This window comes from Terrapene carolina, unplaced genomic scaffold (genome assembly GCF_002925995.2).
Source record: "Terrapene carolina triunguis isolate 2854851 unplaced genomic scaffold, T_m_triunguis-2.0 Scaffold33392, whole genome shotgun sequence".
NCBI lineage: Eukaryota > Metazoa > Chordata > Testudines > Emydidae > Terrapene > Terrapene triunguis.
The window spans coordinates 3,315,283-3,330,900 of record NW_020697743.1 but is presented as its reverse complement, the minus strand read 5'-3'; the positions used below and the strand labels follow the sequence as shown (position 1 = coordinate 3,330,900).

The following is a 15,618-nucleotide window of genomic DNA, read 5'->3' as shown; positions in this document are numbered from 1 at the left end:
ATTTCTGGTAAAAAGTCCCAAGTCTTTCTCATATAAATTTTGTAATCAAACAAGAATTAACATTACAAAGGGGTGGGAACATATCTCAGGACAGGAAACAGATGAATACAGTTAAAATTAGCTAATATAGCCAATACCCAAAATTTCTATTGTGGCTGATGCAAGGGAAACAGTATAAATCTGTACATTACTTCACTATATCAGAAGCAAATGTATTCCTACAGTTGACCCAATTTGTCTGAAATGTGTCATACAAACAGCAGATTAGACCCACTGTTGGTGGTAGTTCTCAAGGGCAGCCTTGCAATTGGAAAGCTTATGGTCAATTTCATGCAGTCTGAATACACAGGTCCCCAGACCCTATGGTACTTCTATAGCAGAAAACTTTTTTGTATGAGTCATGCTTCTACTTGAAAGAATGACTCATTCAATAGAGTTTTCTGCTATCATCAAGCCCTGCTGGAGACTGTTCCTTTTCGCAACATCAAAAGCAAACCTGATAACTGAGAATAAAAGGACACCTTGCCTTTATTACCACTACAGAAATCCATGCTTTTATGGATCCTATTAAGGGAAGAAAAACCAAAAATAAAAATAGAAAATGAAATGACAACCTCCCAGGGAGTATCTATTCTACTTCTAGGAATACTTGTGGCACCTTAGGCCTGGTCTACACTAGGACTTTAATTCGGATTTAGCTGCCTTAATCCGAATTAACCCTTCACCCGTCCACACTACAGAGCCAGTTAATTCGAATTAAAGGGCCCTTTAAATCGATTTCTGTACTCCACCTCGACGAACGGAGTAGAGCCTAAATCGATTTTGTTAATTCGAATTAGGGTTAGTGTGGACGCACACCACCGAATTACTGTGTTTAAGTTAATGGGGTAGTGTGGCCGCACACCACCGAATTAATGTGGTTTAAAACCGAATTAAGGTGCTTAGTGTGGCCGCGCACAATCGAATTTATACAACCTGTTTCCCAAATTCGAATTATCTAAATTCGGATTAATCCTGTAGTGTAGACATACCCTTAGAGACTAACACATTTATTTGGGCATAAGCTTGCGTGGGCTAAAACCCACCTCATCGGATGCTTATGTCCAAATAAATGTGTTAGTCTCTAAGGTCTCCTCGTTCTTTTTGCTGATACAGACTAACATGGCTACCACTCTGAAACCTATCCTATTTCTGAATGTGAAAGATTGTGAATTCAGAGCTAGTATGTGAATTCTCATGACAGGCTACAGCTTATATCAAGTTTACAAGAATTTAGATGGTGTTCTCCTGCCTAGGGAGGTAGGACATGGGGGTTTGGAGGAGGAGATGAAGAATTTGGAGCAGTGAAAACATTTGGAACAGTCAAAAAATTGTATCAGTTTAAGTTTCCTGTGCTTATAATGTAAGAAAAAAAGTACACTGTGCCTCGCTTTGTGGGTAGCTCAACAATTCGTCACATCATGTCTCCCACCCTTTTGTGAGGCTCCAGGCAATTATCTTGCGGGAACAATGCAGCTCACAAAACCCAGGATGAACCGCAAGAGATCTGTAGGCAGATCCTTCTCAGTCAAGGGGGCACATCTGTCAAACAACCTGCCAGATAAGACTGGATTAGTCTGGAGCCTGACCACTTTGAGGACATGCTGCAGACCCTTTGGCTTGAACAGAACTTTCACACTAAAGCCAAAGAAACCAAAAGTGGAGGAGCGGAAAGAACAGAGTCAAAAAGTTGTATACACACAGGAAAAGGAGAAGAGTAGAAATATCATGAAGTCTACTAGGGGGGACCTCTCCTTGCAGAACCAGAGAAGCACTTAGGCAGTACAACAACTGGCACTAGATGAAGTCCTCAGACAGATGCATCTTGAACATGATTGTTACATGTACAAGTTTATGCCAAGAAAATAGTATTTAAAAGGTGTTGGTATTTTAACCTACATGTTTGCTAATCTTCAAATGGTTGACTAAAATTAAATAACTTTTAATTACAATTTTAGATAAACTAATAATTAAGTAGTAATATTAATAAGTTGATAATTTAACTTTCAACTAAGAATTAACTTTTTATTTGTTACAGGATAATTAAATTCACAATCATAAGCCCACAGCAGAAGTTTTGACTACTGTTACAACCTACAACACAAGACCTTCTACCAACACTTATTGCTAAAATTGATACAAATGAAAAATCTCCTAACTGAAAACCTGTCCAGCTTTGGTGGAAGTCAAAATTAAAAAAAAAAGGGGGGGTGGGGGGGGTGTCGAGGCTGAATTCCCACTCTGGCACTCCGAGTGCAGAAGGTGGGGACCCGCAAGGATTCAAAAAATTAATACTGGCCACTCCAGGCTTGTATTAAACTCCCCAGGTTACAGCTTTTCTCGGACCTTGGCTTGGTAAATACTGCCACCACCCAAATGCAAAAACCCCCTTGGACCTAGGGCCGGCTCCAGGAACCAGGTGCTTGAGGCGGCCAATGGAAAGGGGCGGCACGTCCAGGTCTTCGGCGGCGGGTCCCTCAGTCCCACTCGGAGCGAAGGACCCGCCGGCGTCTTGCCACCTAAGAATGAAGTGGCGCGATAGAGCTGCCGCCGAAGTGCCGCCCATCGTGGCTTTATCTCTTTTTTTTTTTTTTCCCCTCCCCCCACTTCGCCGCTTGGGGCGGCAAAAAAGCTGGAGCCGGCCCTGCTTGAACCCAGGAAGGAGCACTTGGGAATTCCTCCCGGTAGGGTACCCTCAAGCCCTTTCACCCACCCCTCTGGGGAAGAGCTGAGAAAGAAAACAAAGGAAATTAGCTTTTGCTACCAGTTAATCAAACAACATGCACAAACCTCGGAAGACACCAAAAATCCAATCCTGTTCTTAAAAAAGGTAAATTTTATTAAAAACAAAAAGAAAGAAAAGACATCTGGAACTTAGGCTTTTGCTAGATTTTAAAAGAGCAATTCCAAAAATTAAGCACCCAAAATAGCTTTCTTGGGAGTTCAGCTTAAAGGTTACAAGCAAACAAAAGCATCTGGGGTTTAGCACAGAGGAGTCCACAAGCCTTTCAGAAATAAAAGAAAATAACCCAGTCGCGTCTTTCTAAACTTTTCTGATCCACTTACACATCTGGGGTTTCAGATAAGTAGGTCTGAGGAATGAACTGATGTTTTTTCATACCTGATTTTAAAGCTGCTTACAGCATAACTTCAGCCCTGTCCTGCTCTGTCCCCCCTCTCCAGAGAGCAACCACAGACACAAAGGGAAAGCTTCTTTCCCCATTTTAAAAAGTTCTAGCCCTCCCATTGGCTCTTTTGTCAGGTGCCCTTCTCTTTCCCTGGGTGACTTTGTTAACCCTTTACAGGTAAAGCAAGCAGAGAACAGCCACCAAGAGGGACTTTATAGCTAACTGGCTGGCTGGGTGTCCATAAAAGGGAGCTATTCCCCCCCCACACACACACACACCCAACCTTCATTTATCACAGGGAGAATATATAAACTTTCCTTTTTTAAATCCATGAGTGCTGAAGTCACTCATCTCATACCCAAATATGTTTATATGAGAGGGAGAGGAGAGTTTTATAACCAGTGTCACTAGTTGTGATTCATACAGAGATTGAGCTCACCTGTCCATCTATTTCCCGGCCTCTTAAAACACAAATACACACACACACAAAATTCACCACTTTAAAAAAAAAAAAAAAAACGGAGTTCCCTCATTTCCACCTCTAAAATCACCCCTGTCTCTCACAGGAATAATGTTTGATGTCAGCTGATTTTTAGAACAAACAAAATTCTTCTAGTGACCGGCCATCATACTGACCAGTCTAATCTTCAAAGCTCAGGCGGGCTGGGCTGGGTCAATATTGGATGGGACACTTCCAAGGAATGATTTTGATGATTCAACAGGTACTGCTCGTCTCACTGACGGGGCACTATTACGGGGCACCATGACGCTGGAAATGTCACCGCTCAGCAGATGAGCTACAAAGCTGGGGTCATTTGCTATGGCACCTCATCAGAGCCCATGATCCCAGCCAAGATCAAAGTTGGTAACTAGCTGCTCTGTTCGACTTCAGATCACCCCGAGTTATGTTTAAATATCCCTTCACACACACACACACACACCCCGGGGCATCAGGCCCCAGCAGACGCCGCCCCTCCCCAGGAACCGCAAGCATCACCACAGCACTCCGGGCAGCAGAAGCAGATTCCAGTAGCAAGCAGCAACTCCTGAAAACAGAAGTGAGGGAAGGCTGAGGCACCTTCAGACAGGTGATGTCAGGAGACGGCGTTCTCCACTGGGATTCTGGACACGGTTTTCTATCTTCTGATAGGCTGTTTGCCCCAACCTCCTCCCACTCCTCACTCTCACCCAGTCCCTCCACCACTAGCCTCACTTTCTCCACCTTCCACGCTCCTCTCCTCCTTTCCATCCCTCGTTTCCCCAAGCTATCCCTGTCCCAGTGTTGTTCCCTCCACCTGAATGTAACACGTTTGTATCTGAAATCTTGGAAGTTATCAAATGCCTGATTTTGATAAATCTTAGTAAGTGATTGAGCACTCTTAGGCACTTCCTTAAAATCTCAGGCAAACGGGGACGGTGATGGTGATGCTATTTGGATTTTCACCTCTTTGGTGGCACTCACTCCTGTGAGGCTCCTAATACCGAGGCAAAATGCTACAGTGGTGAAGACTAGATAAAGAGGCCTGGAACTGTTACCATCAACCATGGAATGTTTAATGCAGAACGGATTATCAATAGTTTTAAATGGGGATTAACCTAACTCTGTATTCCCTCCCCCCGCACACGCCTTTTCACGTCTTCCAGCAGCTTAGGAGAAATACAACAACTGACAAATACAACCAATCAATTGTGCATAGCTGGAGCCAATGGGGGGAAAGTATCAGGTCAACGGACAAGGTCAACCACCTGCTCATGATGTCACAGACCCCTGGAAAGCTGCACTGACATTTCCCTCTTGCCCCCACTCTGTCACATCAACCTGTAATCAGGGCAATAAATCTGTCATTTGTGAAAAAGAAACAAACAATGTAAGCTTTCCCAGGGTTCAAAGGGAAATGTCTCTGGAAGGAAACTTAGATTTCTACCTACTGGGAGCAAATGGTGCTCAGTCAATCACAATTCATGGGCATGGGAGAAGGAGATGCTACATTCACCAGTTTCAGTTGTTAAACATCCACCCAAGACACTAGTAGTCTGAAGCAACCGTAGTGACATCTCTTCTGCAAGACAGTCAACAGCAAATTCTGGTCTCTGGGCAACATTTTATGGGAACTATAATCTTGATTTCCCAGTATCTGAATCAGCAAGAAAAAAATTAAATACCAGTATCACACATGCAAGCAACCAGTAACTAATAAGTTCTAAACAAAATTACTATACAGAAAACTTGTAAAAGCCTTAATATAGACTTGCAGTTCTAAATCAGTATATGTGCAATCAAGAATTGTAGATGGGATCTATCTCGGCATGCTTTTGTATAGATACCCTAGTTTGCACAAAATTAATATGCTATTGTTGGACTATGACAGATTCTAGTCCACATACAACTCCAGAAATATAAATCTTGGGTAACAATTGCATTAAACACAACTACATTCATAGAATCATAGAAGATTAGGGTTGGAAGGGACCTCAGGAGGTCATCTAGTCCAACCCCCTGCTCAAAGCAGGGCCAATCCCCAGACAGATTTTTGCCCCAGATCCCTAAATGGCCCCCTCAAGGATTGAACTCACAACCCTGGGTTTAGCAGGCCAATGCTCAAACCACTGAGCTCCTCCCAAAAGTAACATCAAAGAGGACTCCAGAAAGACAGATTTTTAAGATCTTGGTAAGTAGTTTATCACCTGACCAGGGACTTAAACCCTGGACCCTCAGACTAAAAGTCTGATGCTCTACCAACTGAGCTAGCCAGGCTCAGATAACAAGTACTACAAATACCTCACTTCTCTAAAAGCAAGCATTTATCATAGAAAACTCATAAAAACTAAAAAACTTCTCTATATGGCCACAATCTGTTAAATCAAAACAAAAAAAATGCAAACATTTCTATGTCCAGGCAAAGCCCGGAGAACACTTACACAACACATAACGTCGCCTACATAACTAAGATGAAACACACAGTGAGGATGTGTAATGTTTCCCGCTAAGGACAATACAGTTATTTTTTAAACACCTCAGACAGTACAAAGAGTACATTTTTTTTTAAAACGACAACACACAGAACTAAAACAGAAACACCCCATGAACAGCAGAAATGGACATTTGGCAAGCTGGACTCTCTACAAACACAGGTTTTGAAATACTGATTCCAGTCAAACACTGAGAGCAAGCAAAAAACAACTTGGTACGGCATCCTTGCGAATCTCCTAGTCCAGAACTTATCTGAGACCAGCTGCAGTCATGACATGTCTGAGACTGCATGAGCCTCTGCTTGATCCTGGAAAGCAAGCTCTGTTTAGGTATGAAAATTTCCATGAGACAATCATTGAAAAACGGTTCTCTGACAGTCTGATTTAACCTCAAATGAAACACTGTCACAGATGGACTTTAAAGGCTGTTGTCTGTTCCAGATAAAATCCAAGAGATTAAAAATGTAATTTATGTCATAAGCTTAATATTAATACATGAGGAGAAAATGACAGGAAAAATACCCTCTTAACACCGCCTCATACATCAGAGCTTTCCATAAAGAACCACATGTAAATAATCTGAAGGGATGGTGATGGATGCAAAAATGAATTTTCCACATATATTATAAACCATCATTAGTTGTTTTGCTTTGTTATGTTTTTTAATTAAGAACCAAGTTCAATATTTACTTCATGTAGACTACACACAAAACAAGATCTCCCACATGGCAGCCTTCACTTGCTGAGCGGGCCAGGTTAACAGAACTCAGATAACCACATCAAGAAAACAAGAACATAAGAATGGCCATACTGCGTCAGACCCAAGGTCCATCTAGCCCAGTATCCTGTCTTCCGACAGTGGCCAATGCCAAGTGCTTCTGAGGGAATGAACAGAACAGGCAATCATCAAATGATCCTTTCCCTGTCACTCATTCCCAGCTTCTGGCAAACAGAGGCTAAGGACACCATCCCTGCCCCTCCTGGCTAATAGCCATTGATGAACCTAACCTCCATGAACTTATCTAGTTCTTTTTTGAACCGTGTTATAGTCTTGGCCTTCACAACATCCTCTGGCAAAGAGTTCCACAGGTTGACTGGGCATTGTGTGAAGAAACTGTTCTGTTTACTTCTGGACTATCTTAAATTTTATATAGCACCTTTCTACATGAAGGCTCTTCAGCCTTTTACAACTCTGTACAGCAACACTGACAGGTGGACAATTCTGAGTGTGGAAAGCTGCCAGTTCTTACAAGGCATGCTGCACAACCGTAGGGGTAGGAGAGGACGATCTAAAGTTAAATAAAATAAGCTATTGTTTGTATTTTGATTGTTTAAGCAAAAATAAAACATCAGATAAAATATTAGAGAAAAGTGGGGAAAACAACCTGCATCCAGACACAAATAAAAACAACTAGACTACAATATTGTAATATCGAACAGATTTTAACATTAATACATTCAGACTCATGGTTTTAGTCACACAATTAAGAAGAACTGATATTTTAAATCACATGCCAAATTTAAATGAAGGAATCATAGAATATCAGGGTTGGAAGAGACCTCAGGAGGTCATCTAGTCCAAACCCCTGCTCAAAGCAGGACCAACACCAACTAAATCATCCCAGCCAGGGCTTTATCAAGCCAGGCCTTAAAAACCTCTAAGGATGGAGATTCCACCACCTCCCCAGGTAACCCATTCCAGTGCTTCACCACCCTCCTAGTGAAATAGTGTTTCCTAATATCCAACCTAGACCTCCCCACACTGCAACTTGAGACCATCGCTCCTTGTTCTGTCATCTGCCACCACTAAGAACAGCCGAGCTCCATCCTCTTTGGAACCCGCCTTCAGGTAGTTGAAGGCTGCTATCAAGTCCCCCCTCACTCTTCTCTTCTGCAGACTAAATAACCCCAGTTCCCTCAGCCTCTCCTCGTAAGACATGTGCCCCAGCCCCCCTAATCATTTTTGTTGCCCTCCGCTGGACTCTCTCCAATTTGTCCACATCCCTTCTGTAGTGGGGCGACCAAAAGTGGACACAATACTCCAGGTGTGGCCTCACCAGTGTCAAATAGAGGGGAATAATCACTTCCCTCGATCTGCTGGCAATGCTCCTAATAATACAGCCCAATATGCCGTTGGCCTTCTTGGCAACAAGGGCACACTGTTAACTCATATCCAGCTTCTTGTCCACTGTAATCCCCAGGTCCTTTTCTGCAGAACTGCTGCTTAGCCAGTCGGTCCCCAGCCTGTAGCAGTGCATGGGATTCTTCCATCCTAAGCGCAGGACTCTGCACTTGTCCTTGAATGAATACTTGATCAGTCACACATTTCCAAGAAAAATGATCATTTCTCTCTCTCTCAGAACTTGAACTAGTTAACTGTTACTTCATTGATCTATGACCCTCCCCAAGCTTACTCACAAACTTATCCATACGTCATGATGTAGCTGACCCAGTTGTTGACTTACAGTGCTGTAATATCTGCCTCTTTGCAGAGAGTGACATGAACAGTACAATAAATAAAGCATGTAGCCTTGGAAATAGTGCCTGTTGTTGCAGCCACAAGCCCATACACCTAAAACAACAGGATTTGGAGCAGTACTTTCCAGCCCAGTGGTCATGATCCAGGGCTTTGGAGCGGAGCCCGGAGCTGGAGCATGGAGCAGTTCTGGAGCTGCAGGTTTTTGCCTGGAGCTGGAGCGGAGCCGGAGCACAGCTCCAGAGCCCTGCCATGATCCACAAGTAGGTTCACCAGGAGCGCCTGGTAAGTCATGTCCCAGGAGTTGAAGGAAAACGCAGCAAAATCCGATGGACACTAGGATCCAGAAGTTGTGAATGAAGAAGACAGGTGAGCTCTTCTTGCCATCCTTTTCCTGTTGCCTCTGCCCGCCCTACCCAGCACCAGCCACTCATACCAAGCACCCAGATCCACACATCCTCCACCTAAAATGGCCACAGGCTCTTGTCATGACCCCACCCTTAGCATCCTAGTCAATTCATATTCGCATGTTCTAGGTCACACACGGTGTACAAATATACCTAAGGAAAAGTTTCAATCAGACAGAATGGGTGGGTTTTAATGACATTATGTATAAGAACTTGCAGTTCACATTCGAGATATCAGTATAAGATGACGCTGGCTCTCCATTGAAACGTTCCCAAAACTATCTGATTATCTTCTCTGTTATACCTATATCAACATCCCTTTGATTCACCGAGACTGATTTAAATGACAGATATCTCTAACTCTTCCATGTTTTCTTTATTTAAAGCTTCCGTGCCACTTAACACTTCACCAGGCATTGTACTGCCCCCGTCTTCCCATTTCCATCTTCCTCCAGCTCCATGATACCTCTTTGTGCTCTTCCTCTTTAGTAATTAAATTGAATCCAATTTGTGTGTGTGTATTCATACTAGTTCTTTTTTGAACCCTGTTATAGTCTTGGCCTTCATAACATCCTCTGGCAAAGCGTTCCACAGACTGACTGTGTATTGTGTGAAGAAATACTTCCTTTTGTTTGTTTTATACCTGCTGCCTATTGATTTCATTTGATGACCCCTAGTTCTTGTGTTATGAGAAGAAGTAAATAACACTTCCTTATTTACTTTCTCCACACCAGTCATGATTTTATAGACCTCTATCATATCCCCCCTTAGTCGTCTCTTTTCCAAGCTGAAAAGTCCCCGTCTTCTTAATCTCTCCTCATACGGAAGCTGTTCCATACCCCTAATCATTTTTGTTGCCCTTTTCTGAACCTTTTCCCATTCCAGTATATCTTTTTTGAGATGGGGGCAACCAGATCTGCCCACAGTATTCAAGATGTGGGCGTATCATGGATTTATATAGAGACAATATGATATTTTCTGTCTGTATCCACCGCTACAATTAAGACTCAAAAAAGAGCACACGTGAACAAAAATGTTAAGATGCACCAACCTACAGAAGTCAAAAACAGCTCTTTCATTCAACAGCAAAGGCTTATCACCCTCTATTGAAGTGTAATTGCTGTAAAAAACGTGGTAATGTCCAAAAACCTTGCTCAGAAAACCATGTATAAGAGTGTACTGTACCTCTGCACCTCATCTGAATCAGTTACCACATTCAAGTATGACAATTCTACCAGGCAATGACACACCATTAAAGCACTTTGGTAATCTTTAAGGAACGCAAGTCAGCATTTTTCAAGGCAGTTTGTGCATAACCACCTATTCCAGGCAGGTTCAGAAGGGCTTAGATTTAAAACTTTTGTCATGGAAAAGATGTAAGAGGTTGAACCCATGAATAACATTTCGCTTATATTAAAATCATTAAATTAATGAGCGAATCTATTTTTTTTATAATTAATTTACTAATGAGAAAGATATAGCAAATAAACTTGAGCCACTGGCTAGGTAAAGTACATCATAACACATGCCGACTCACCCTTACGAGACTTGACGCAATACACGAGCATGGTATCTTCACATGCTTGAGGCACTTTTCATGAGACATAAAGTTGCAAACTGTGGAAATAAAACATGAATGTTTCAAAAACGTGAGACTTTTCTTTTTCCAAAGCAGATCAAATATATTCAAGAACCACTTTCTAAACTGTACTATTACTAATGTCTCAGGGTTTGAGAACAGAGTTCATCCTATCCCTGTATTGCCCATTCTCCTCTTCCCAGCTGTCAAAGGAGCCATGTCCCCCCACCAGCACCACGCTAGGGGCCTGCTACCCCAAGCAGCTTTAACTACAGGGAGGCTGCGTACAGCCAGAACCAGCCCTAGGACACGGCCCAAGTGGGTGGGCTGTGTACAGAGGAATTCTTCCCCCTACAATTCATGACGTGGAGGAGGACTATATGGTGGATAAACATGGCATCAAACCCACTGGAGCAGTGGAGAAAGAGACGACAAAGCATAGGCTGCTTAGAGTATTGAAAATGAATTGCAATTTTTATTGCAGAAGTCATTAGTAACACTTCCATGTAAATTTTGCTAAAATTAATAAATATATTATTAATACCTACAAAGGGCTGGAAAATTGTTTCACTAGCTTGCTTTTAATGCTCAGGAAAAAACATTATAACTGCATAGGTGAAGTGTGTAGTTCAAGCAACGGTACGCATCTCCACTCCTGAAGTAGGAATCTCTGGGAGGAGTTTTGGGATGGGGGACTGTTGGTATGGGACCAAATCGGGAGCCAGTATTTTAATACAAAGTTTCAGAAGTACAAAGTTTTAAGGAAAGCTCATTGAGCAACTGTTCAGGAAAAAGGACACACTGTCCTGACAATGTGAGACTCTTTATAGAATGTTTATTGCTGAACATTAAAATTAATCATGATCTACTAAGAGGGATACCGTTGAATAAGCAATAAACTCCCTGCCATTCATTATCTGTATAGTGTCACTAGCTGGGATTACTTAGGAATTAACACGTCAGCCCGTTAATGATACATAGCCCTCACTGTATTCAGAAGCAGACAGTGCCAGTTGGATCGTGAGGATGAACGTACTAATATAAGGTTCCCGAACTTGACAAACCACACAGGTGCAGACATTTCAGAGCGTTGATGACTTTGAGAGAAGTTAACAGCAGAACTTGGTTACTCATAATATCCGTAAGTGGAGCTCTCTAGACAGAATGCCTTCACAGACCCCTGCTTTTGGAGTTGTGTGTCTCACCACACGGGGTCTAGTGTGGGATAAGACCCCACAACTGATAAAAATCCATTAAAATAGTCTATACAATTCACTTATGCCAATTGCCACCAAATCTATCTATCTGACTGGCAAGATGTTGGTCTGTGTTCTCATTCAATTCCTCATCTTGCTTGAGCAAGGGCAGAACATTGCATCACAAGTCACCACACAAAGACTAGTGAGCTGCAAGACACTCCTGTACAGAGAGGTAGTAGCCATTCACAGAAGACAAACTGTGAAACCAACATCCCAAAGCAGACACCCCATTTCCAATCTACACACCAAAGCTGAATACATGATTTACTGAGCCCCACGCAGTTTCTCTACAGATTTCAGAGAGGAATTCTTTACTGAGGGAAACCAGAAAAGATGCCCTAGCTCTGGTAGGATAAGCCTTGAGATCTTCTAATATCTGCCTCTCTCAATTCATCTAGACAATCTACACCAAGACAGATTTCTTCTCAGCTCATGGGCAACAAAAAGTGGGAAAACCGCTTACAAAAAGATTTTTAATGGAATCATTTTCACCTAAGAAGTGAGTATCCAGTTGGGTAGAAGAGTTGGGCAAGGAGTATCATGGAGCACAGGGGAAATGCACAGAGATGTTGTTAAGGAATAACTCCAACAATAGAAATCTTAGGCAAGGACAAAGTTCCATCTTAGCATTTTTTCATAATGGTAAAAGGTGAGTAAGACATAAGCACCTGCAGTTTACTGATCTGGCTCAGGGGAGTACAAGGAAAAATGGCCAGTCTCAGGAACAAAAGTTAACAAGGGTAAAATTTCAGAAAGAGGATTACTGCTTTTACTGGGAAGCAAATTAAGGAACCCCAGAGACAGCAAGAGCGATCATCAGAGAATCTATGGGGAGCTAGCAGCAATCACTACGCTTAGGTCGCTCAATAGTTCCATAATAAATGATTTGTTTAACCTTTTTTTGTGAAGCTCTCCCACGTCCATTGTTTGCAGCCGGCCTTGGAATTCAGCAGGGAGAAAAGCTCTCTGACAGCAACAGTGCCTTTTCTTTGTCTCATGAAACTCCACTCAGGTTTAGCCAAGGCATGAACTGCTAAAAGTCACCACTTCCCTTTCCTGTCCTGTCCCTCAGGAAAATCTTGGCAGCCCGCCAAAACAACAACTGACTATGGATATCCTAAAACGTTGGGTCCAGGCTCCCAACAGAGCAGCAACACCACAAGCTGCTCTAGAACTGCCGGAAGCTGCCGGAGCAAGGACAGGACCTCGCTGACACAGGCTGCTCTGTGCACTCCCCCTTTTAAACACATCTTCTGGGCCTGGCACATGGTGCCAACAGGGCATTCTCCTTCCTCCCTGGGAGCACCGCTTTGTCCTGCTGCCACCTAATGCAGTTAGTTCGGTAGCTCAAGTGACAGACCTCTGTGCTCCACTGTTGAAGGTTCAGGGATTCAAGTCCTGCTGACGTTGCAAGAAGTGAGCATTGTTACAGTTGTACGTACTAGAATTCATTTTCAACTTTTTCCTTTTTAAAGAAACCTAGGCAATGACATACCAAAACTTTAAAACTTTCAGTTCAAGTGCTTGACTTTGCAGAATTAGGATACGCTAGATTTACCATTGTCCATGCAGCCTTAATTCTACCTGAGTGCATATCCATTATGATGTCCTAATAACATGATTGCATCCCGGGGGGTAGAGCCCTGCAGAAGACCATTTTTTTAAATCCCACTCCCGTCCCATCCTGCCCTGCAATACCCACAGGACGCAATCATGTAATTAGACTATTATAACACGTATGCACAAAGGGGCAGAGTTAAGGTTGCACTGAAGCCGTATAGCCAGTATTTCCCAAATCTGGGTGCTTGGATTCACAACCTGAATAAATAAAGGTTTCTCACTTGTAATCCAAGTCCTCTGAGATGAACTGCACGTTCACACTCAAAGGACGTGCTAACAGTGTGGCCGGATCTGCACTATTGGAGTATCCCATGAGTGGGAATGTGCAGCGGCCATTCAAAACACCTGCTTTGAACTTTGTTCTTTGGTAAGTCATTACTTGCTATTTGCCTTACTATGGGACCTAGAGGTTCCCCATCAAGATCAGAGCCCTATGGTGCTAACCCTGAACATCCACCCAGTAAGAAAAAATCTTGAACAATCATATGCCAATTAAATTTTAAACTACAGCCTACACAGAGGGAGAAATATAAATCCGGCCATGCAGTGCCAGCTCCATGACCGAAGAAGCAGGAGTTAAAAAGAAGACAAGGACAGAAGAGGTTTTGTGTTTCCATTAAAATAGCACGTGCTAGCTGGATATCTAATGCATCAAACCATTTAGTCTGGTAAAGTGAAGCATCTCAACTCCTGGAGTGGGAATCTCTGGAAGGAGTTTTGTGATGGGTGATTGTTATCTATGGGACCAAATCAGGAGTCATTATTTTGAATACAAAGTCTCAGAAGCATATAGTTTAAAGAAAGCTCATTGAGAAACTGGTCGGGAAAAGGACACACTGTCCTGACAATTTGAGACTGTTTACAGAGATGCTTATTGAACATTAAAATTGATCAGGAGCTACTCTGAGGGATACAGCAGGGAGTACAACAGAAATGTCTTATTTTTCTAAACCATTTTGAACACACAGTTTTTATATATTAATAGATTACGTTTGGGAGGTAGGAATTTTCAGTGGCGTAGCCTGTTTAAACAATATTTTAACTCTTACTTCAAGTTCCTAAGGGGAAAAAGACTATGTCGTATTTGTGTTTTCTTACCTTAATTTATCATATTTTGCCACATTTTTCAGAAGCCTGAAGCTAGACACCTACATCCCTGTTCAAGCTCCACCAAGTCACCCGATATTCAGAGATGCTGTGCACCCATAATTCCCACTGATGTCACTGGCAATCCCTGGGCACTTACTGCCTGTGACCAAAACATTGGGCACCCTCTCTAGGCACCTAAATATAGATTTAGGTGGGTAACAGCAACCATGTTTGAAAATTTGGGCTATTTTCTGTAAGTACCAACATGACTCAGGCATTTCACAGGATGACAAAGGGACATGTGGCTATCAGAAGCTGGGGCACTTATGATTTGTAACTGCCCCCCCCCCCCCCGCCCCGGTACACCCTCTCGTCTCAGACTGGGCACCGTTCCAACACAGGGACGGGGCCTGTGATGTGGTAAAGGTACGGGGGGTGGGAGGGAAGGAGAAAATGGGGGAGTGGCCATGTAACTATGGTATCAGTGGCTCGTCAGAACTACTCTGTTTGCCAAGAAACCATCTCTACTCTGTGTTTGCCCTTGAGTCAGGAAGGAGGGAGATGACGGCGGGAACTGTTGTGTGTTATTGCAGAGCTGTGGTAAGCATTCTAGTGAAACTAAAACTATTTATAAGCTCGATTGTGCCACACTGGCTCACATCCTATCGCGTTTCCTCCCAGCCCTGAAGGCAGAGTTCAAGGCTGGTTCCAAAAAGGAAACCCGGCCAGGCAGATCACAGCGACCCATCCTGTATGATGCAAACAGTGTATCTGATTCACATGCAAACAGAAGGCAGAGTCCGAGCCACTTGTGATAGTAGATAATGTTTTCACCCCTCAGCTCAGAGAGAGCTGAAAGCAAACCTCTTCTCTCACCTATGCCCCACAATGCGCTTTGGCAACCAAAGACTTTAATACTAAGATTAAGCTCTTTGGGGAAGAGGCTGTATCTACCTCTCCACCTGAAAGCAGCTAGCACAATGAGACCTCAACCAGGACTATTGCCTCTGGCTGCTACAAATTTAATAACTAATCATAAATTGTGATTTCT

The 15,618-nt window shown here is 42.9% G+C and overlaps 1 protein-coding gene and 1 non-coding gene across 2 annotated transcripts in view; both read right to left on the bottom strand.

Annotated features, from left to right (window-relative positions):
- The window catches only part of LOC113409453 (diacylglycerol kinase theta-like), a 92,867-nt gene extending 80,011 nt beyond the window's left edge, over window positions 1–12,856 (bottom strand). The window contains exons 1-2 of the mRNA XM_026663376.1: window positions 12,754–12,856; window positions 10,558–10,637 (exon numbers count right to left, since the gene is read on the bottom strand). Of these exons, the coding sequence (XP_026519161.1) occupies window positions 10,558–10,637; window positions 12,754–12,856 (183 nt within the window). The remainder of the gene's footprint in view (window positions 1–10,557; window positions 10,638–12,753) is intronic.
- Window positions 5,850–5,922, bottom strand: TRNAK-UUU. Its single transcript has one exon. It is a non-coding gene; the product is annotated as a tRNA-Lys (tRNA).
- Window positions 12,857–15,618: the final 2,762 nt, after the last annotated feature.